This window comes from Opisthocomus hoazin, chromosome 4, assembly GCF_030867145.1.
Source record: "Opisthocomus hoazin isolate bOpiHoa1 chromosome 4, bOpiHoa1.hap1, whole genome shotgun sequence".
In the NCBI taxonomy this organism is placed as follows: domain Eukaryota; kingdom Metazoa; phylum Chordata; class Aves; order Opisthocomiformes; family Opisthocomidae; genus Opisthocomus; species Opisthocomus hoazin.
In genome coordinates this window covers 71305468-71328547 of record NC_134417.1, presented here as the reverse complement: position 1 = coordinate 71328547, position 23080 = coordinate 71305468, and the positions used below count along the sequence as shown (strand labels likewise).

Sequence of the window (23080 nt, the reverse complement as noted above, 5' to 3'; positions counted from 1 at the left end):
AGCAACCCCCTAATAGGTCTCTTAAGTCTTCCTGTCAACTGAATGGGTAAAACTGGCATGTTGCAAGAAAGATGCTTTTTGTTTGTTGCTCTCAGCATAGAGAGCTATAACCACAGATCAGTGGTAGGATCTCGGTACAAACAGCACATTGGGCACTGGGAAGATAAAAAGCCTGTTGGGCATCGCTTGTTGACACTATGCGTGGAGCGGTGATGGAGAAAAGCTTTGCAATGCAAAGCTCCAGCAGAGCAAATTCCTACCACAGCATCATTCTCCTTTCGTTCCTGCAGGCTGTGCTGGAGAGGACCCAACACCTGTGCGCTATTAAGCCTTGCTTAAAACTAATTTGATGAATAATTATATGCAGTGGGCCGAGTTCAATCCTGCCGTACGTTATCTAGTAGCACTGAAATGAACAGGGCAGATCTGCATCCGTCATGGTGGGAACTACTATGTCTTCCTATTCATCTCCACTGAGACTGAAGTACTTGCTTTTGCTATGTTGTACTCTTGGAAATGAATGAAAAGTTTTGTATTCGCAGCAAGATATTTCTTTCAGATTTTTCATAGTTCAAATTTTTTTCATATGCTATTTTGTTTAATCCCTTTCAGGTAATTTGGATTTGACTGGTCAAAAGCAAGTCTTCAAAGCAGAGAACAATCCTTGGGTTACCCCTATTGCTGACCAGTTCCAGCTGGGAGTGTCTCATGTTTTTGAATACATTCGTTCAGAAACGTATAAATAGTAAGTATTGCAGATCACTTATGTATTGTAGCTGTGTTGGGGTTTTTTTTCTGTATAGTGTTTGGCAAAGTGTTGTCAGCTACACCGTTCTTTCTTAATCCTTGCAGTAGCTTGGTATTCAGGGCAAATATGCAAACCTGCGCATTTATATTAATGAATTTTGCTGACAAGAAGGGTAGATAAATGTGATTTAGACATGTTAGGAAAGCACAAAGACTGTTTGATAATGTCCTGTATTTGTTGTTAATTTCTAAGAGCTATTAAGTAATATGAGAGATGCATAAAAACAAGCATTACAAGCCTTTGAGAAGTACTAGTTTTAAGTATGCACAGGAAGGTTTTGTAAATTGGGATAGGTATTTGTTAGTGTTTTTGGATGCAGGTTGTTACATTTTGAAAGAGATGTCCAGAATTCAAACCTGTTTTGGTCTGGAGTGGTTTACAAAAGTCTACAACCCTGGTAATTCAAATACAGGTATTAGTGCTTTCTTCAACAGTGTAATTGGAAAAAAATAAACCTAATGCTGGGACTTCTCCATTTTAATTCAAAATTCTACATAAAAATGCTAAACATTTGTTTAGTAAATACTGTCTTTAATCATTCACTGATTTGAAGTATTTCTTTTCAGTAAAACTTTCCGTGTTACCAGTCCACAGTAAAACTTTAGATGGGAAGTTATTTTTATGTATCTGACAAGAACCTTGATGCTGTCTTCCTAGAAGCAGTAGGCAGTACAACGCACAGTATAACCTCTAGGTTGGAGAGTTAGTTTTTGCATTTCCCCTTTATTTAATTTATATATATCTATTAATGATTTAGAAGCATTTCTGACGATTTGTGTAAATGGTAGCTGTCTGAACTCAGTCACCAAAGGAGCATATTCATGAGTGAAGGTTTTGGGATTCCAGTGAAGTAACTGAGATGTAAGTTTCTATATGAAAATAAATGATCCAGCAATGGCTTTTGTAGGCTGTTCTTCATTTACAGAATTTAAATGAGAAGGATCACAGATGGGAGAGTGGTTACAAAAATTGTGTCTCAGAACTGTGCTGATATTTATGCTGTAATATGTGTTCTCAAGATAGATTTACTCATTGATCTAAGTAGGCTGCAACACCCTGCTTCCAGTAGTACTCTGTACTACAGACATGGTGTAGGGAAACAACTGTCTATCTTCTTTAGAGCATCCCTTCCACAGTCAGTTGTGTAGCTGCATCTAGGTTTCTTGATAATGTTTTGTGATTTTTTTTTTTTTTTTTGTTAATTTCATATTTCTATTTTCTGAGCAATTTATATTAGGGACCCTCATACAGTTCTTGCAGGGACCACTCTGGGCATCATGAGGACAGCAAAGTTTCAAGGACTGAAGTGCAGTTTTTGAGAATTTGACCCATATTCGGTGGGGTGGGGGGACTGTTGTTATGTATCTATAATTTAAGAAAAGATTTTATAACTGTGGATGTATTAAACTGCTCTGGCAACTTTGCTTGTGCAATCAAAATTAACATAAAAGGTTCTGTAATTCGTCACTTGCCTCAGCTATTGCTCTTTGTTTTAATTTAGCCGGATTATGTTTGCTGTCTTGTTTTTTTGCTGAGATGTAACGGTGTCTTGTTGGCTAATGGGCTGATTTTGATTTTGACCACAGTAAATATTGAAAGCCTACATAGTTAACAGTGTACACGAAAGAAGACTCTGGTCATTAATAGCTGGGAAAAACAGTATCAAAGAATCTTTCCATGACTCATTCATGGCTTCTACTTTGATCTTAGAAGCTTATTCAGTTAAAATGTCATTATTTTCAAAGATTAGTGATGAAAACCAAATGCATGCAGATATTAATAATTAGATGTAATTTTTTTTATTTTCAGCATATAGCCATTTTATATTTAAACCATAAATTAAAAATGTCTGTATAATTTTGTTAGAATCCGGTAGTGACTTCTTTAGATTCTTGATTGTACTTGTTTCAAATGCTGTAAAGAGAGTTTGTGGATTTTCCTGCTGAAAGATTGTCCTTTTTATTTCCAGTTTCCTTTAAATATGTGATCTGAGAATTACTTGGATGCCACCTCCTACAGACGTTTTTCTATTTGTATTTGATTTTAGGTGTTAAAACTCATAAGCAATGGAATAATCTAGGTAACAGGTCTAGTAGCATTATTGTGCACAAAAGCAAATAAGCTGTGAACACAGAAGAAATGAAAACTCCTTTCTGTGATGGAATTTTGATCTTTTCCTGCTAACAACTATACACCTTCTTCAACTTCATTTTTTTTTTTTTAGAGCCTATGTTCAGATAGTGTGTCTCTTTTCTCCTGAAGCAAATTACAAGTTTGAGATGTGGACATAGTAATTTTCTCTGTATATATCTAACTAAGCAAAATTGAGTTCTTGGGGGTTTTTTGGATCATTCAGCCAAAAGGAAAAATTAAAAATTAACTTGCAACGTCTGATAGACCCAGACACCTTAACTTTTACTCTGAGACAAAGCAGTACATTTAAATGGATGGCTGGATAGAATGCTCTTTAGATAACCTCCCATGCAACACAGAGAAGAGAGAACAGCTCACATACGTTAGCAGCTGACAATCAGATCAGTAAGTTTATTTTCAAGTACTGGAAGATGTGGACTTTCATAAACCAGGAACTGCGCATCTATATGGTGGATGGATTTTGAGCTCTAGAGATTATAATTGTCTCCCTATGCCTATTGCTTTTGCTGGCTGATTGGAAATATTGATTTTACTTTGTTTACAAGTATAACATTGTCTATACTAGCTAAGACAGAGAAGGTATGCTCATACAATCACAAGTACCAAGTTCAAGGGTTTAGCAAGTTACATTTCACTAAGTGGTTTATGCTAATGCGTTTTATTTTGTGTTTGCAATGAGTAGAACAGCAACTGAGTAAATACGGTGTTATCTTAGCCAGAAAGTGGTAACTCAGTAATTCTTGGCAATGTACTCACTTGCAGTCATGTTACTAAACCTTAAGGTTTCTACTGATGGCTGGCACAAACCATAACTGCATGCTGCGGTTGGAGATTTCCATTCAGGTTGTGTGAGGTTGCGCTTGTAAAGCAACTACCAAGTCGTTCACAAACCTCTTTTTTTTTTTTTTTGTGTGTGTGTGAAATGTACTGGCTGTTTCAAGTGTATTTAGTGAAAAATTATGCCCCATTTTTAGCCTTGTCTTAGGATATTCGTGCTCTAGTGATTAATTAGTAAGTAGGGATGGCACCCGTGAGGGATGATTATGACTAAAAATACAATGTAATTTGTCTCACATACTTTATGTTTTCACACTCCTGTTTTACGTGGTGCTGAAGCACCGAATACAAAACTGGAATTGCACTTCACTTCAGGAGCATGTTAGCCAGTAGGACCCTCCGATCAGCTCTGCTTGCTTTGTAGCTTCTTTCATTTCCTTTAATTTCCTTACCTTTCATGAGAAATGATGCCAGGTGATTTTTTTCAACCCTCGTTTTTCAAGGGAGACTTGTGCTGACAAAAAGATGGGCCCTATATTGTGCTGAAAGTGTGTGTGGAGGGGCTCTTAATTCTTAAGAGGAAATTCAGCAGCTCTTGGCACTTTGCTGGCTTTTGTTGGCTAAAATACACCCATTGCACATATCATCCTGTGACAGCATCATTTGGAAATAGGTCAGTTTGCCAAGTATATAACAATTGTTAATCTCTGACTGCCATACTAATTTTCTGAAAGTTAAGTTAGTAAGTGGAATTTTGGCTTTGATTCTGTATACTCAGAAGGTGCCATTAAACTCCCTGTGTGGTGTCACAATAGTGTTGAAAAGCAGTTGAAGAACTTACTCAAACAGTTAAGGGTAATGGCAACCTCATTTTCTCAAAGGGCTTAACTAGACATTTTCTTTTTTATTCATGCTTCTAGTCAACTTTCAAAGTGACCTTTATGTTGTAAGCATTTTCTCAGAGGATCTTCTCTGTCGGGGGTACTGACAAAGAAATGATGGATTGTATGATTTAGTGGTTACAATGTACTTAAGCAAGTGCAGACAGACATGAAGGTTTGAAAGAAAACAGTGAATTAAACTCCTATGAAGAATGGAAATCCGGTGATGCTTGTCAGGATCAGTGTAAGATAATTAGTGATTTGATTAAGATGAGGTAAAGTTGAAATGTGCAGTTGGTACCTGTGTATGGCTTTTACAGCAAAGTTAATCCAGAAAGCTGCTCTTTGGGTACATTTCAGGCATTAATCATGTGCTCTTGATCAATCTTCATGTGAAACTTGCTCTTTGCCTGTTTTTTCTCATAACAGAAAGGATAGTGATTTTGCTTTTATGACAGCAGAGTCTATTGCAGTCATCATCACCTGAGAATGTTAATCTCAGGTAAAAATTTGCTGTGTCCTGAGTGCTTAGAACAGCATTCAGATTTCTAGCATTTTTAAGCTGCTGTTGAACGCAGCAATCACCTTCCAACACTTTATTTAATGATTGTTATCGCCCTGTTTGACCTCCTTATTCCACTGAGGCAGAATTATGATAGAACAGTGACCATTTGTTAGGTTTCTAGAAAGCAGGTTTTCCCCACGAGGCAGTCAGTTTGGAGACAAGAGTCTCAGCAAGATGTTTTGCGAAAGGAAACGAGTTGCACTTCTAACATTTCCATCAGGAAAGGTGGTAGAAGAGCAAGCCATTTTAAAGACTTACACATTAACTGTTAGCAGAGGAAATGGTTTGATAAATGCTATGGTGAGCATATATCGCTTGGCAGCATTGGAACATAGGTTTCCCTGGGCAGGCTGCTCTGTGCTAGGCATTGTAATTGAAAACCTCATTTTATCAGCAGTGACAGTCTGGAAAAATCCACTTTTGAGTCAGTCCTCTATTTAGACATAATCTCCCCTGCTTTCTTCTTGAGAATGAATTGTTGTGCTCGACCCCCACTATTATGTAGCAGCTGCTTCCAGGGTAGCAGACACAGTTCATGAAGTAAGAGATTCTTCTTCTGGATTATATTAATGAAGGATATTTCAGCATTTATTTTTAATAACTAGAGGAGACTGGCAAGATACTCAGAGTAATGCACTAGAATACAAATAGTATCGTGAAATAACTCCTGTTTTATTCCACAGTTGTTAAGCCTATTAAATTTCAGCTGCGTGATTGGTGCTATCCAAGATGTAAAGATGATCAGTAAAACCCCTTATCACGGAGTGAAAAAGAGGACAAACATGTAAAAAGTCCGTGCGTTTGTGGTTGGGAAGCATGCTGGAGAAGTGGGAATTGCCACCAGTTGAGACAGAGGCATCAGCAGGTTGAACTGATAAGAGGAAAGGTTGTCCTGGAATGGTGTTACCTGTGCAGCACGGTCTTGGACCTGCAAAAAATTAATTTTTTTTGTTAGCACAAAAAGCAGGAGTGTTTAAGTGATGTTTGCTGATGACACAAAGCTAGCAGCACAGAAGAGAGTCAGTACACCTTCAGTGGGGAAGGATAATGGGATGATAAAAGGAGTGAACACTCGAGGGAAGATTTAAAAGGTGTTTGCGTTATTTAGCAAAGCATAGACTGATAACAGAGATCATTGCTGTCGTTGGGAGGAAGAGGGGAGGGAAGAGACTTCATTTAAGGCATTAAAACAAAAATGGACGTAAGAACAAATACAAATAAGCTGGTCAGGTGTATGTTTGAAGGAAGGTCTCTAATTATTAAGGGAGCAAGGTAATAACCGTCTGACAGAAACAGCCTTCTGACAGAAGAAATGAGGGCCAAAATCTTGTTTGTTTCAAAGTGAACACTGATCAGTTTGAACAGGAGTATATGACATGATTGCTTGTGGCAGAGGATGGCATGTCTGTGACGCAGGCAGACCTTTGTGCTCCTGTATTCATGTCTCATGATTTTTGAGTGAAAAATTCAGATGAATCCCCCATATGTATTAAGATAACTGCACGGTGCAATTGGCATTAAGCTAAGGGGGACAAAGCTTTGTTATCTGTTAATATAAAGAAGGCAAAAGATTATGTTTTTAGTTACCTAATTTGTTACAATTTATTTGTTATTATATAAATTATATATTCATTAAGAACAATTCATTTGGGGTTATAAAAATCTTCATTATATTCCTTTCCCCACTTAGATTGAAGAAATACACATCTCTTAGGCAGTCTCTCAGTATGATTAAATAACTACTTATATTATCGAGTCATTATCTCATCTTGTTACAATATCAGAAAGAACCGAATGGAGCACAATATGATTTTAGGAGTAATTTCTAATGGTGGGAGTAGAACGTGAGTATTCTGGACTCTCTGGGAGAAAGACCATAGAGAGGAGCACAGATCAACTGCTTCAAACATCTAATGTAGATTTGATTCAAAGGAGTGCGGTTAGATGCCTCAGCTGTTTGTGTGATGCAGAGAGGTCAATGGAGATTTAAAGAACTTGGATAGTGTGAGTCTACCCTGCCTTGCTAAGAAAAATAAGCCATAAAAAATGTTGTTTTCCTTCTTTATATTACTTTTCACTTGTCGCTGATATTCTTTGGTAGTTTGTGGAGTAGAAGGATTCATGTGTTAGTTGTCTGTTATGCTCAGCTCTACAAATAGTTATACTTCAAGAACAGGTACTCTCATTGTTCATAGAGGGGTTGCTCTTGTGCATGTTCTCGTAGGATGAACCTTTAGTAAGTACTACTTTTCCTTTCTCATTTGCACAATGTGGTTGTCTTGGGCTCTGTACAAGAAATAAGATGGTATTAGGTGTCCAAAAGTCCATTGCTGGAGCTTACATCTATTTTTCAGTGACTTTTTAGCCTGGCGTCTTTACCATTTGGCGCCTGATGTGGAGGCACCATCTGTGCCAGTGGTAGCTATGACCTCGTGTATTTTAGAGTGGTTTCAAGGACTGGGTAAAGATAGTGGAAAAGGGATGACCTCAGTGATCTACCTTAGGCAAGATGCTCTGAGAAGTCACATCTGTGAAGATGAACTCATGGCAAATTAAACTGCCCTCAAAGGATGGCAGGAAGCAAGATCCATCATAGCTGAGAAATAAACAAGTGTTAATAATCCTGGTTCACACATTTTGATCATGTACCAGTAAAAATTTTTAATTAACAAATAAAAATCTTTTATAAACCTGATGTGGGGAAATATAAAAATGTCATTTATGTTGGTTCTGTTGTATTAAAGGCATGATACTGTGTATTTTATATAAGAATACTGATTCGTATTCCAACCAAATGCTGTATTTATTGGCTATATTTTAAAAATTGATAAATATATTAGTACATTATTTCCAACAGAGACAATAGATGACTCAGAGTCCTGACATCTTTCGACAACATTTACATGCAAATCTGTAACTCTTCCCTAAAGAAGAGCAAACTGGAACCCATGTTGAAAGATAAACAAGAATAACAGTATCTCTGTATATTTGTGTTTATATATTACTAAGATGGATACGTAATAAAAACAAAGCTATCATTGATGTATCTGACAGATACAGATACTGCACATATAAATACTGGTCTAACTACTGATATTACCATTCCCTCTGATGTGAACTTTCATATAAAGTTTACAATATGATGCAGTAATCCATTTACCGTGTTGAGGATAACAACCCAGGGCTTAAGTCATTGGGGCGGATGTCTAGGGCTGCATTAGAAGCAGAATTGGAATGAAGAAGTGAGGAAAGTAGAGAAGCTGAGGACTTGGTGAAGTCAAGGTGGGGAAACAGTGATGGTAGGGTCCAGGACTGAGTAGGGAAGCAAGACAAAGTTGCAACTGATCATAGGGCAACTGATCAGTAGCTGAGTTAAAAATCAATGGTAAGTATGGCAAAATCCAAAACGAGAAACAGGTAGGGAGGTGCCAGAGAAACTGGTAAGAAACAGAATTCAGGACCTACCTAGTGGACAGGTTGGAGTCTAAGAAGGAAGCAAAGGTTGAGATGTGCAGCTGCAGGTGAGGGGCACACTGAGCAGGAAAAATGATGGGTGGGATTGAAGGAAGTATGCGCTGGTCCAGAGTGAAATCTGCCCAGTTAGGCTCTTAGTCGTTGGAGAGGCTGGTTATGGCTCTCTCATAATGATAAATCCTAGAAATGAAACCAGACATTTTCCGAACTATAATATTCCAATTATTGATAATGATGGACATAGTAAAGTCACGTTGTTATGCTTCTGTTCCGTGGTCAGCGCAAGCAGGATGATGTTTATGTATCTTGTAGGGAAGGTGAGTTATTTCTCAGTCCAATAAGTAGAAGCCTGACCAACATTTTGTTATGAGAAGTGGTTTTAAACCTCCAGGCCTGTGGAGATGCAGGCAAAAGTTTTAGGAGACCTGACTTACCAATGTTCAATCTTAAATTGTGGTGTTAAGGAAATGCCAAAAAGTGGCAGAAGTGCTAGCGTCCTTCAAAGGCAAATAGACCAAACTGGGATATTATGAACTAGTTAACTCTGACATAAATTTTGGGTTAAGTAGTGAAGAAGAGACATGGGATTCTGCTAGTGAAGATTTAAAGAATATGACTATAGTGTTGATATAATTCATACAATTAAGGCATGAATATGATTGAGAACTCTTTCCTAAAAAGAGATTATAAATATGATTGGTCAAGGCAACTCTTTAACTACACAGAATTTTGTGAAGCATTTAGCTTGTAAAGCTGCACAACATTTTCATTAGAAAATAAGCACTGTATAATTTCAGTAAAACACTAAAAAGAATTAATAACTGCCTGGTAGGTCTTGGGAAATAACTACCAACAAGGACATTTCTTGAGCTCTGGTAATCTGACCTGGAACCATTCACTGTTCTCAGTTATTTTGAAGCAAATATGTGGTTATTCCTGACTAAAGATCGTAGATGACCTGGAAGTTGCTGTAAAGACAGTGACAGCGTGGGCCGTCCTGGATTGCTTGATGAACTGTGCCTGTGTACAGTGTATTTTAAAGCCGCTCAAAGCAGAGCTGGACATGTGTGAATAAGGTATGCAGGGTATACCATGTGTTGCGGTTACGGGAGGAGATAAAAAGGAGTGAATACTTTTTTCAAGAAAGCAGTTGGCTCTGGAAAATGTTGGAGATCTGTAATGTAACTGAAGTGCACTATCAGCTCGCAGTTCAATGCTCTATCCAAAGGGCCTAAAAGAAGCCTTGGGTTAGTGAGTACAGGAATAGGAGCTTACTGCTTCCACCATCAGCTGGGGCTGATACTGAATTCAGTTCTGGTGTCAGTAGTTTTAAAGAGATGTTAGTTTATTTAGATGGAGACACCTCCTGTTATGGCCTGATTTTAGACTTTACCAGAACTGCGACATTTCTAAGGCCTGGTATCCAATAGTGTTCTCCGCTGCTCTAGCTGCTGTGGGCATGGTGGGTCAGAGAGACAGGATTTGGACTTTACAGTAGGTGGCAAAACAACAGAGCATTTTAAAGAAAATCCTTGAGACTGTGACAGGGAGCAGGGAGAAGAATAAATAGGAAACAGCAGACAAAAAAATACTAATTGAGAACTAATGTGGAAAACGTTGATGGCAATAAGGGTTTTCTGGGAAACTCGTGTAGCTAACAGTGAGTAGTGGTAAGCCTGTTAGCCCTTTGTAATCTTCAAAATCCAGTTGATTTGCTTTCTTGTTTTCTTCTTCAGATTGGTTCTTTACAACCAAACAAGAAGAGTTACTGCACACATTTGCTGGTTTTATTTGAGAGATAAATTAAAAAGTGTCGCTTTTATAATCAAGCAGAGCTGTCTGCAATTTCTATTCTCTACACAGTCGTATCTGTTTTATTACGTGCTGCCTTTTATTGAACTCCAGTTTCTTATTTCAGTCTCGCATTATTTGAGGGTTTTTTGTGATATTTAGCAGTTTTTTTACCCTCCTGGTGTGGGCTGTCAGTTAGGTAGAGAAGTGTCCATAATTTTATGACTGCTTTTATCAACTGTTTATCCAGTGGAGGGCTGAGGTGGGTATGATTTTGGTGTAATTTGCTGGAGCCACTTGTAGTGCAAGCTCTGATAAACTTTTTAAAAGCCGTGATTTTATTTTAGCAGGTGTTACTGCCATCTGGTTTATATGCACTTTTACAGACCCTTAAACCTAAGGTACAGTGTTGAAAATGGTTATGATCAGATTTCATTTTAAATTCTTGTTATGAAAATTAACTTTTTCTTGAGAAGTATAACCTGAAAATCAGGAGCTTCTGTATATGACACAGGATTTCTCAGTCCTGCATTTCAACACTTTCCTCCATCTAAACAAGAAATGTCCTAACTGTTAAAGTTGGTAACAGTCAGATTTAGGTCCTGTTCAGGCAAGGCCTTTTGACTGTAGCTTTGCAATGACATTTTTCTATTCTGTACCCAACAACGTTAATAATTTAACCCTAAAAATCTGATATACTGAAAATCAGTTAGTATCAAATACCTCAGGAAAAAAAATATCTTGCGGTTTTTCTTCTTTATTACACTTGGTTGGGAAATTGGGAAAGAAATTATAGTCCAAAGTGAAGTATGCAGAAGCATAAACAATAAACAGAATTACTTGGGATACTGACCATTTCAATTGCTCCAGCTTCTCCAAAGCAATAATAGTAAATACAAGAATATTAGCCCTCTTCATAGTTTTGCCAGATGTTTTAAGAAGCTGGCTCCAGTGCTAGAATGAAAACAGCAACATTTATTTCACTGAATGGGAAACAGTGATTCCCTGAATCCTTTTTGTTATCCACTTAGAAATTTACAATCAGGTAGGTATACAATCCTGCAACCATATATCTTGCAACAAAATGCTGCCACATGATGGTAAATATATGCTGAAGTAAATGGAGCAAATCCTAAACCCAGTGCTGCAAGTATGGTTCCCCTTGATAGGAATAGGAGGGGTTTGATCCCTATTGATATGTATTCCCCAGTAACCTCTGGCCTGCTCCAGTGTCTAGTTTTGTGGGATTTTCTGCATCTTAAATGATTTTGGGAGTTATCCAAGGAATGAGAGGACTCTTCAAAGATGCATTGCAAGAACCTGCCACATGCAAAGGCCCCAGTAAGGAGGTATCACGGTTCTGGAAGAATGGTATTTAGACATGGATTATAGGTGTGCCAGTTTTGACTCCTAAAATACAATTGAATTTTACTTATGAAAGCTGCAACTCTGAGAAGATGGTTTTTGGTCACGTTTCAATTTAATATAATTTCCAAGCTAAATTCTGAATGTTAGTTTCGATTATTGCATTTGATATTCTGTCTCCTGTTCATTTCTTGGCTGTCCCAAATTCGGATTTACTATAATGTTGACTTTAAAAAAAGGAAAGGTGTGCAAGGACTGACAGTGATGATCCTGAATATAAATTATATCAAGCAAATTGATGCAAGATAAAATTACCAAATCAACCTTTTTTATTCTATATTTTATGGAATATCTAATGTATGTTTGGCAGTAATTTACTCTTGCACATGAATTTCTGACAGTTTCGATTCTTTGGGCTTATTAATCAATGTAGCCAGCACCAGAGCAATTTTTATGAGACTCACTAGTCATCAAAAATTTATTACCAGATAAATCAAAGAAACAACTAGCATCTTAATAGGGTGAACAAAGTGGCATGTAAAAGATCATTCAAGACTGCATGTTTCTGACTCTTGTGTATTGCATCTACTGCTAGGGTCAGAGGTTTTGTTTGCACTTTCATTAAAATAGTGATGACTGTGACACTATTGCTTCCTTTTGTGCTAGACCTTTCTTCCTGTAGTTTTTCGTATGTATGTGTGTGTATAGTACATGACAGTTGCATTCCGGTAAAGCATGAAACTTCTATGTAAAATGTAATACAAAACTTAAAACTCTGAAGCTTTTATCATTAGTTGCAGTAGATCGTGTATGCTTCAGGAGTAGGGTGGGATGGAAATACATTGTGAGTAGTACTGGCATGCGCTGAATATGCTGCAGTCTCTGGTCCGATTGCGTAAGGAGCTCTGATACTCGTTGCAGTTAAACCTCTAGTTTCTTATGTGATACAGTCATTTTTCTGCTTGCTGAAAAACTTACGTGTTTCTTGTTTGGTGTTTCAAGATGAATTTCCCAGTCATGCTTCTTGTGGCCGTCGTTATAACCACGGAATCACAGAATAGTAGGGGTTGGAAGGGACCTCTGGGTCCAACCCCCCTGCCGAAGCAGGGTCATCTAGAGCAGGCTGCACAGGACCTCGTCCAGGCGGGGTTTGAATATCTCCAGAGAAGGAGACTCCACAGCCCCTCTGAGCAGCCTGTTCCAGTGCTCTGTCACCCTCAGAGGGAAGAAGTTCTTCCTCATGTTCAGACAGAACTTCCTGTGCCTCAGTTTGTGCCCGTTGCCCCTTGTCCTGTCGCTGGGCACCACTGAAAAGAGTCTGGCCCCATCCTCCTGACACCCACCCTTAAGATATTTATAAGCATTTATAAGGTCCCCTCTCAGCCTTCTTCAGGCTAAACAAGCCCAGCTCCCTCAGCCTTTCCTCCAGTCCCCCCACCATCCTCGTAGCCCTCCGCTGGACTCTCTCCAGTAGCTCTTCATCTTTCTTGAAGTGGGGAGCCCGGAACTGGACACAGTACTCCAGATGAGGCCTCACCAGGGCAGTGTAGAGGGGAAGGAGAACTTGCCTTGACCTACTGGCCGCACTTTCTTCATGCACGCCAGAATCCCATTGGCCTTCTTGGCAACCAGGGCACGCTGCTGGCTTATGGTTAACTTGTCGTCCACCAGCACTCCCAGGTCCACCTCTGCCTCCAACTAGACTGAGCGCTGCTGGTGACTACCCTCAGAGCTCTGCCATTCAGCCAGTTCTCTATCCACCTCACCGATCGCTCATCCAGCCCACACTTCCTGAGCTTCCCTGTGAGGATGCTATGGGAGACAGCATCAAAAGCCTTGCTGAAGTCAAGGTAGACAGCATCCACCGAGTAAAGCCAGAGCTGCATTCTTCTCAGATCTGCCTTTTTGTTAAAGCAAAATGTTCGTCTTGCCAACACGCTCTTGCATTTAACAGTTGTATTACCGATGAGTGTCCTCTGCAGTCTGTGTAGCAGCAATGGCTTCCCTGGCCCGGCCGGGCCTGTGCAACTGCCAGGGGAGGTAGCCACAGGTGTGTGATAAGAACATGCTGGTAACAGCGCTGGGAGTGTGGCTGGTGGCGTCACCTTCCCCTGGTAACTGCTGTTGGCTCCCTGGCTTGAATGTGCCTGAGGGAAAAATCCATGTGCAGGCTGGTATTCTTGTCCTTGAAGGAGGGCGGGTGTTTGGGGAATGATGAAAACAGAAAATTGCTTTGTTTTATGGAGCCTGGCTTCGTCTCAGTACTCAAACGTAGGCATGTGAAGCAGTAGCGAGGACAGAAGAGTTGCTTTAGGTTGTCCCGATAGCCAAGGGAGCACCTCAGGGGCCAAGACAGTTCACCAAAAAACTAAGTCATGCTCTTGAGGCCCAGAGGGGAAAGCTGGGCCCTTGGCCACTGCTCCACAGATGGAACACTGATGAAGCAATCGAGTGACGCCAGCCCTGTGAGTCCACCCCATCTGTGTGTTCCCACACGTGCGCCCAGGTCAGCACTGGGTCTCGTGGGACCGTGTAGCAAGAGGGTTCAGGGAGCTGATACCGCTGGAAACTAGTAGTGTATTTTGGCAGTTTTACTCTGAATTACCTCCTTGAACTCGGTGCCTGTCCACCAGCGCTAGCCCAGCAGGCAGCGGTGCACAGCCATGGACGAGGCAGCCTGCTGAGGTAAGTTTAAGTTGCAGATGCTGGTTACATCAGCCCCTCAGCTGCATGTCCAGAGGCACGAGGCGGAGAACCTGGCTCCTTATGTGCATTTTTCACTTCATGCACCAAATGAAGCAAACCTCCTATGAAGAGAACACAAGTGCTTTTAAGAACTTAAAAATAAAAACTCCCCAACAACAGTTAACTAATGGGAAGTCTGGATTTGCCTATGTGCAGAAGATAGGGGGAGGGAAAAATGCTGACAGCCTGTGTATTTCACATGAATCTGGTGATGCTGAAAATACAGAAGTCTCATTAGTGGAGTTCTTGTAGCTACCTTTCATGTGTTTTGCCTAATAAAAAAATAACTGAAGGGAGATTGAATTTATTCTGTGTTAATAACCAGAAAGGATATTTCTGGATGGCTATGAAGTGATGCAAAACTGTGAATGATACACAAAAGAAACCCTATGTTTGCTTTTCCACCTGATGCATGCTTTTACAGGAGAAACATATTTAACTTTAGCATTGTCTTTTTCTGTGTTTGTAGTCCTAAGTATGACTGAAAATAGGACTGTCTATGGGATGAATGGCTTAGAAAAACACTGATGTCATGTAGTTCTTAAACTTTATCTCCCTGGTCTGATTCCAATTCAAGTGAGTTATGGCTGAAAATGGTTCCTGTGGGTGGGTTGCTTAGTGGTGTGTGCATAAGGTGTAAGAGGACTAGATATAATTCCTTTATTTCTCTTACAGATATAGCTATAAAGGTGTGGTGGTTTTAAAGCGAATGATAACATCCAGTAGTCAATGCTAACATCTAACTGCAGCTGCCCATTTTCTTCAACTCTCTTTACGAGCGTACCTACAGTTCAAGTGTGTGTATCTTACTTCAAGAGCAGATTTTTGTCATCTTTTTATTTTTCGGACAAAGCTATAACGAGACATTAAAGTTCTAAGGTAAGGCTGGTACATTTGTCATTAACATGTCAAAATAACTAACAAACTCTCTGTTTACCTTTTATATGGCTTTTGCTCGGTATCGTTTGCAGTCAGCATAGAAGGGACTAATCTTCTCTGGTCTAGATTTTAAGGGAGACTGGGGTTTGGACTGGTCCAAGTTTAGGACAGCTTTGTGGTGGAATATATAAAACTACAGTTAATGGAGCTGTTAAATATTTTGGATTAAATGCTGTGATTTGTACAGTGGCTCCAGAGGCTTGCTTTTAATACATATGTGTTTTAGAGTACTCCCAGAGGAAGTCTGGAAGCATCTGTTGGATGAATCATGAAGTGGGAGTTTGAGATCCAAGTCTTTGTATAATTTGGAGACGTTATCAGGAAGCTGGCAAGGTGTAAGTTAGAATCCCAGTCCCACATCTGTTGCAGATTTCACGTATAGCTGTAGTGACTTCTAAACAGTGACTTCTCAAGGATCTCAAAACAATGCAACTTTAGCTTAGGGGCCATAGGATCCTAGAGGTCATACCAGGCTGCTGAATGCATATACAGTAAACAAAAACGTACTTCCATTTTACCGTGGAGAATCTGCTGTTCAAATGGCTGGTAAGAAATCAGTCAGTAAACAGCAAACCAGTGTTAGAGCACACAGTGTCTGTTTGCTCTGCTCACTGGGAACTCCCTTCATTTCCAGTGTGAAATCTACCTGGCCACGCGTTAATTTTCCATATCTTGACTAGAAGCTTCTTGAGTGTTGTAGATCAGACAAAAAGCATGAAGGTCTCCCTTTTCTTCAGCACACAGAGTTCAAGCGGGATGGGTTCCTGCTCTTGCGGTCCAAGATCCCACAGCTCCTTCCATAGGACGTACCACTGATAGAAAGGGTCAAGAGATGCTCTAATCAATAAAATGGAGAACTTGAGGGACAGACGATGTTTTCCTTTTTATGATATTGTCTCTTGTACCTTGCATTTTTGTTAGAAGCTAGTGAGGATGAATTCTGTTCTGTGTATTTGGGTACTTTTACTGTACCTGACCTGATGCATCTGAGGTAGTCTCTGGTGTGGTACTTTTGGTACAACTGTGAGAGATGATTCAAAACCAGTTTTACATGCTGGTACATCAGATCATCCTATGTTGTCTACAAATTTCTCCACTAACCTATCTTGCGTTTTTTTTTAATTAGTAATATTGACTCCTTTTTCTTTGTTGATTGGCTTTAATTTGCAATTTTACTAGGAGAATTTATCCTGATTTTGGCTGGGATAGAGTTAATTTTCCTCCCAGTAGCTGATATATTTTGGATTTAGGACTAGAAGGATGTTGATAACACTTATGTCTTCAGTTGTTGTTATAAATCAAGGACTTTTTCCAGTTTCTCGTATTCAGCTAATAAGCAGGTATGCAGAAGCTGGGAGAGACCATAGTCAGATAGGTAAGCTGGCTAATGGAAATATTCCATACCATAAACGTCACGCTCAGTTTATGAATGGGGACTGGCTAGGGGAGAAAGCTATATGACTTTTTGGTTTTCCAGGAGTTGGCATCCTCTCTTGGCTGGAAATCTGAACTTTTTTGGGCTGCAAATTGGTCATCGGGTAGTGAGAAGAATTGTATTGTATGTAGTTTGTTTTGCGTATTCATTATAATAATTGTTATTATCACTAGTATTATCATTAGTATTTCCTTTCTTGTCGTCTTAAACTGTCTTTATCTCAACCCACAGGTTTCCCCTTTTGTGCATTTTCTCCTCCCCATCCCACTAGTGGTGGAAGGGGAGGGGTGAGTGAGCAGCTGCCTAGTGTTTAGCTGCCGGGTTATACCATGACAGAATTGAAACAAAATGGTTTCTTTCTGAAGTTGGGTGAAATTCTTGGAAATTCAGTCTGACATTTCTGGCATTTCACAATTTAGATTTTGATTTATATATTTATGCTTAGCTTCAGTTTAGAGACTATTCTGTAGACGCATGCCAAAATGAGATTTTTCATCTCTCTGGAAAAGTTGGTTTGTCCTGCTTTCGTCTGATGTACAACCCTGTTCATGTGATGACACACTACCAACTAGATTGCCCTAGAAATTCAGCAGTGCTTAGAATCAAAATCAGTCTGATAGTCGTGTACCCGTTCCAAATGACTCGTTGCATAGATTCATAGCTTTGGAGGTGGCAAATATGTGTCTGAGAGTTGCAATAATCTCCACATCCATGTTACTTTATGGAGGACAGTCTGCTGGTAAAGGTTCTTATGGACCAACTTGAAACACACAGGTGCATCTTATTAGAATAGTGAGAGTAACCTGAGCACTCACAAATATTTGACGCTTTGGTTTGCATAGAAAAACATCTTCTCTTTACATGCTTCTTTTTACGTAAGGGATGTCATCCAGGGGGACCTTGACAGGCCTTGAGAGGTGGGCCCATACAAACCTCGCAAAGTTCAACAAGGCCAAGTGCAAGGTCGTGCACATGGGTTGGGGCAATCCCAAGCACAAATAGAGGCTGGGCAGAAAATGGAATGAGAGCAGCCCTGAGAAGAAGGACTTTTGGGAGTGTTGGTTGACAAGAACCTTGACATGACCTGTCAATGTGTGCTCAGAGCCCAGCAGGCCAGCCGTATCCTGGGCTGCATCAAAAGCAGTGTGGCCAGCAGGTTGAGGGAGGAGATTCTGCCCCTCTGCTCTGGTGAGACTCCACCTGGAGTCCTGCCTCCAGCTCTGGAGCCCCCAGCACAGGAAAGACATGGAGCTGTTGGAGTGGGTCCAGAGGAGGGGCACAAAAATGAGCAGAGGGATGGAGCTTCTCTGCTACGAGGACAGGCTGAGGGAGTTGGGGCTGTTCAGCCTGGAGAAGAGAAGGTTATGGGGAGACCTATTGCAGCCTTCCAGTACCTGAAGGGAGCCTATAGGAAAGCTGGAGAGGGACTTCTTACAAGGGCATGTAGTGATAGGACAAGGAGTAATGGCTTTAAACTGAAAGAGGGTAGATTTAGATTAGACAGAAGAAAGAAATTCTTTACTCTGAAGGTGGTGAGGCTCTGGAACAAGTTGCCCAGAGAAGCTGTGGCTGCCCCCTCCCTGGAAGTGTTCAAGGCCAGGTTGGATGGGGCTCTGAGCAGTGTGGTCTAGTGGAAGGTGTCCCTGCCTATGGCGGGGGGGTTGGGCTAGATGGATCTATAAGGTCCCTTCCAATCCAAACCGTTCTATGATTCTATGCTGGTGGTGTGTTTGGATTCCTATTGGATTATGGCAGTACTGATGCTTGCTCCTTTTTCTGAAGATTTGGGTTTAGAAGTATAGCATTACATAGCATTGCTTGATATCCGCCCCGTCTCCTCCCAGTAATATTTACCTATGGACATATAAATCCCTGGTATTGTCTGGCTTACAGAGTTGTGAATGGTAATTAAATTTTCATACTCATGTATCTGCTATTCTAAATAATTATTCATAAACTTTGTTTTATTGCTTACATATGTTTAATGTTTAGTTTTAATCCTCAGAATCTTGGTTTACTAGACCCAGGTTTACCTGTGTTCACAAAGTAAGTAGTGGGAGTTGCTTTCATTAGTTCCTAACTGAAAAAGGTTTTAACATTTATGTGTGAGAAAATGAGACCCTTGTAACAAGGGTGAAGGTTAGTAGTTTCTCTTTCCCTTAAAGGATTGATTTGTGATGTTAGGTAATACTAGGACATATTTCACATGAAGTCTTCCTTTCCACAAACAGATTTCACAGACAGTGGAGCTGGGAATCAGAAAGGCCACTTTCACTCATGTGTTCTTATGTTGGCACAGGAATATGTGCATGAGCACTAATGAGTATACGTATTGGAGAAGTATGCAGTCTGGGTTAAGATAAGCTGAAACACCCCCTGTGTTTATGCTAGGAGGAGAGAGGTGGACTTCTAACAAGTTGTGAGTTTGTATGCTTGTGGTGTATGTCTCTGCACACACACTTGTCCATAAATGTTCTCCCACATTTCTGTATATTTTTAGTTTAGTGCTGAAACTACATGTTGTTCAGTAGATGCATCCATTCACTCAGTTCCATTTTATTCTTTTCTAGGAAGAAGGATAGATTTAGAAAACAATTGGCATTGCATTGTAGAATTCATAACAATACGAATGGTGTTAAAAATCAGTTTGTAAAAATAATATTCGTAGGTAGAATACAGAGATGATCAAAATTAATCGTGGGAGGAACTGATGCAAAATGCAGATATTGCAGAATCCAAATTATTATATTCATAGGAAATATAATGAATTATTTAATTCTAGATATGCACACACTATAGCCTAAAAATGTATTGCAGGTTTACAACTGACTAGCTATTTTATATGGCAGAATGTAGTCTTTGCGTATTTATTAAAATTATTCATAACTGGTTGCTGCCTAGATGAACTGCTCTATTCTTTTGTCTTGCTATAATACATTATCTGAACCATTTTATCATGACATTGTAATGGAAATTTGTCTAAATTTTAGAATGATCCATGGGGCATTTTCCAAAACTCCTATCAGCATCTCTTAAAAACATGTATTTGTGGTTTACATCTAAGAATACTTTCAAAGGGTTTAGTAGCAATGTATATTTTTTGCATATAGTTGTTTGCTGCCTTTTTTTAAAAAGGTTTTATTTAGATGAAAAAGACATACACATTGAAAAAAGTTAGAATATGTGTTTAATTAAATTTTGTGCTTATCCGTTCTCCAACTTACAGCTATAAATTGCTTCTTGTGAAGATATCATAGGATAGCAAAACATGTTCATAATGTGTTTTTTATATCCTTCCCCACAGATGTCTCAGCAAAATTATAAAAAGCAATTATATACCCGCTGAGGGTGCGGTGCCTCACAGCTGTTTCCCCATATCAGGGCAACAGAACTCTTTCACTGAAGGAGAAATACGGGATAGGAAGGCTTTCCGCCAACCTGGTGTGCAGTTAGAGTGGCTGTGAGACGGCCGCAGTTACCCTGTCTGGTGGCTGTTCCACAAACCATTGGCTGATTTGTGCACAAAGGCAAGACAGCCGATTTCCAGTAGAATTCAAACAAAAAAGTCTGCCTGTACCAGTACTTAGAAGGAACCCACAGTGATACATCTTGTGTATCTCTTTTTGTTAACCATGTGTTTTTTGGTTTGTTGGGTTTTTTTTACATAATTTGGAAGAGCACAAGAAGCAAAGGCTGTTTTCAAAAAGAATAATTTAACCTAAAATGTTTCCACATTGGGAGTGTAGAACAGTTACAAGTTGGTTGGGCCTTGTTGTATAATGCCAAAGAAGTCTGCTGTCACTGGAAGGTTTTGCTTTATGGTGAATGCCTTAGGAATGGGATACCGTACTGCCATTTGCATGGCGAGGCAGCGTTATTTCCACAAGTTGTCAAAAGTAATTGGAGGCTAATGAAATTCTGTGCAAACCATCAGATGGATGCTTCCTGTTTGATTAAATGCATCTTGGTGGAGAATAAAGGAACAATCCTTTAGTCCTTTTTATACGTTATTATTTCATGTCTTGCTGGTATACACCCAAATCCCCGTTAATAATTAAACAGAGAACAGTTTAAGAAAAAAACATGTTAGTTCAAAAACTAACCATGACAAATCTGCATGACAAATCACTTTTGTGACCGCTGCTGCCATGACCGTGGTTTGCCTGCAGAACGCCTGAGGTGTGCAATTGCTTTGCATTCCAACAAAAGGGACAGTCCCAGCTGTGCACTCCCTGCCTCCAAAGAAGTGCAGCCTCTCTCTCTTTATCAAAGGGTTTTGCAAAGCGTCAAAATTGTTTGGACTCCAAGTGATGCAGGAAATCCTCTTGCAAGATTAAAGTCTTCCACATAGGCATAATACTACAAATAAAATTGGAAAAAAAAATGAGAAATAAGGAAAGCTAGAAGAAAGAAAATGCAACTGCATGTGTCTTACCTTCTCTCTCTGTGGAGGTTTCTAGCTGGATTTGCTGGCCAAATGGAAGTATCCATAAGAAGAAATCCGAGGATTTTTTTTTTTTTTTTTTTTTTGCCAGCCTATTTATCCACTCTCTGAGCTCACCCTTCCCTAAACTAAGTAAAATATCTTTCCTTAGTGATATTTGTTCATTTAATTCCTGTGCTCAAATGTTTGGGACTGTTGTACTAGGTTTTGGGGGCTGCCTTCTGTTCTAACTTCTCAGTGGAATAACATGTAAGAAGTCTTCTCCTCTGCAGAAAATGTGATCCTTGGTTCAAGCCAGCAGGGTCACAGTGATAACGCGCTGTTCAACTTCATTATGTCTCAGGCAGAACAAAACTCCGCTCACAAATTATCCCTGTGCCTCTTCCCAACCTAAAGGTGTTGTGTCATAATGGTCTGTACATCCAGGTGTGCTTCTCTGAAGTGATGTGATAACAGAAATCAGTTCCTAGATGATGGTTACTAGAAGTTTTTGCTGTAAGAAGTGGACAAGACAAATACCTGAAGTGACTGGATTCTGAAACCTTACAACCCAATGGCAGTAAATGTCAAACTACGTGCTGATTTGAGAGGGGTCGCCCAGCCAGGCATTTGAGCAGTACATGATGAAGTGCCTCAAACCATCTGTGAGACTGTATTTGCACTGCAGTTAGCAAAGGGATTCTCTCTGTTTGCAGTCCAATATTTTACACCTCTAGTTGGGCAGCAGTTTAGGAGAAGCACACGGTTGTCTGAACAGCCTCACCCACTGCCAGCACAAGCAGTGTAGATAAAGATGGACTTTCTGGGAATTTTGTAATTGGAAGGAGTTTCTCTCTGGGTGTCCAGCACAAAAAGAAGCAGACTGGCTGGAAGCTACTGAGAGACAGGGACAGGTTTGTGCTTACAGGCTAATAGTGAGCCTGTGGTATTAATTTCTGTGCTAAGTCTCTGCAAGCAGTGACACTTCCTGCTACCTGTGGGTCTCGGGGTGGCGGCACGCTCGAGGTTTACTGTCAGCACAATTGTTTTGGGGATGAAAGATGGACCACTTGGAAAGCTTAACCTTTCTTTTCTCCTTCAGATAGCAGACAGCCTGTTTCCCTCTCAGGACAACATGACATCAGTTTTACCAGGGGAGGCTGAAAGTTCTTCAGCCTTTTTTTTTGACCAAAATAATAGACAATTTGGGCCAATAACTACCCTTGGTCAGTCCTTCTGTAACAGCAGCCAATGAGATCCTGTCATCAATTTTATTATACCCTTTGCTTTCTTGTGAACCTACTCCATTGAGGGGAAATGCGTAATACTATTGCTATTACAATCTGAGAAACTTTTCGAGTCAGTGAAGAGTAATGCTAGCTCAAGCTTTGGGCCTTGTTTCTGAAGTCTGATTTAATGTAATTGTTATTTATGGCACTACCAAGCAGTAAACAACTGTTTGAGCCTGCTGGGGGTTTTTTTGCTGTTGGTTTGTTGGGTGTTGTGGGGGTTTTTTCCACCTAATGATGCCAACAAAAGTGACCTGGCATTTTTCCTTTAATTAAAATGGGCCTTTGTGAATTAGTGTGTGAAAATCATGGGATACAGCACTAATTGGAGTTTAGGCAACTGCTTCCCTAACCTCTCACAGTGAAACTTCTAAATGAAATGTTTCAGTTTTCATTTAGTAGCTTGAGAGTTTTTCATAGCTAGATATAAAATA

The 23080-nt window shown here is 39.9% G+C and overlaps 1 protein-coding gene across 3 annotated transcripts in view; it reads left to right on the top strand.

Moving 5' to 3' along the window:
- The window catches only part of RSU1 (Ras suppressor protein 1), a 120395-nt gene that overhangs the window by 51007 nt on the left and 46308 nt on the right, over positions 1-23080 (top strand). For 2 of the 3 annotated variants that reach the window (XM_075419440.1, XM_075419441.1), the window contains exon 8: positions 613-745. In XM_075419440.1, coding sequence (XP_075275555.1) covers positions 613-745 — 133 coding nt within the window. Of the gene's footprint in view, positions 1-612; positions 746-15235; positions 15440-23080 lie in introns of all 3 variants that reach the window. The other variant, XR_012763779.1, reaches the window with a different exon arrangement.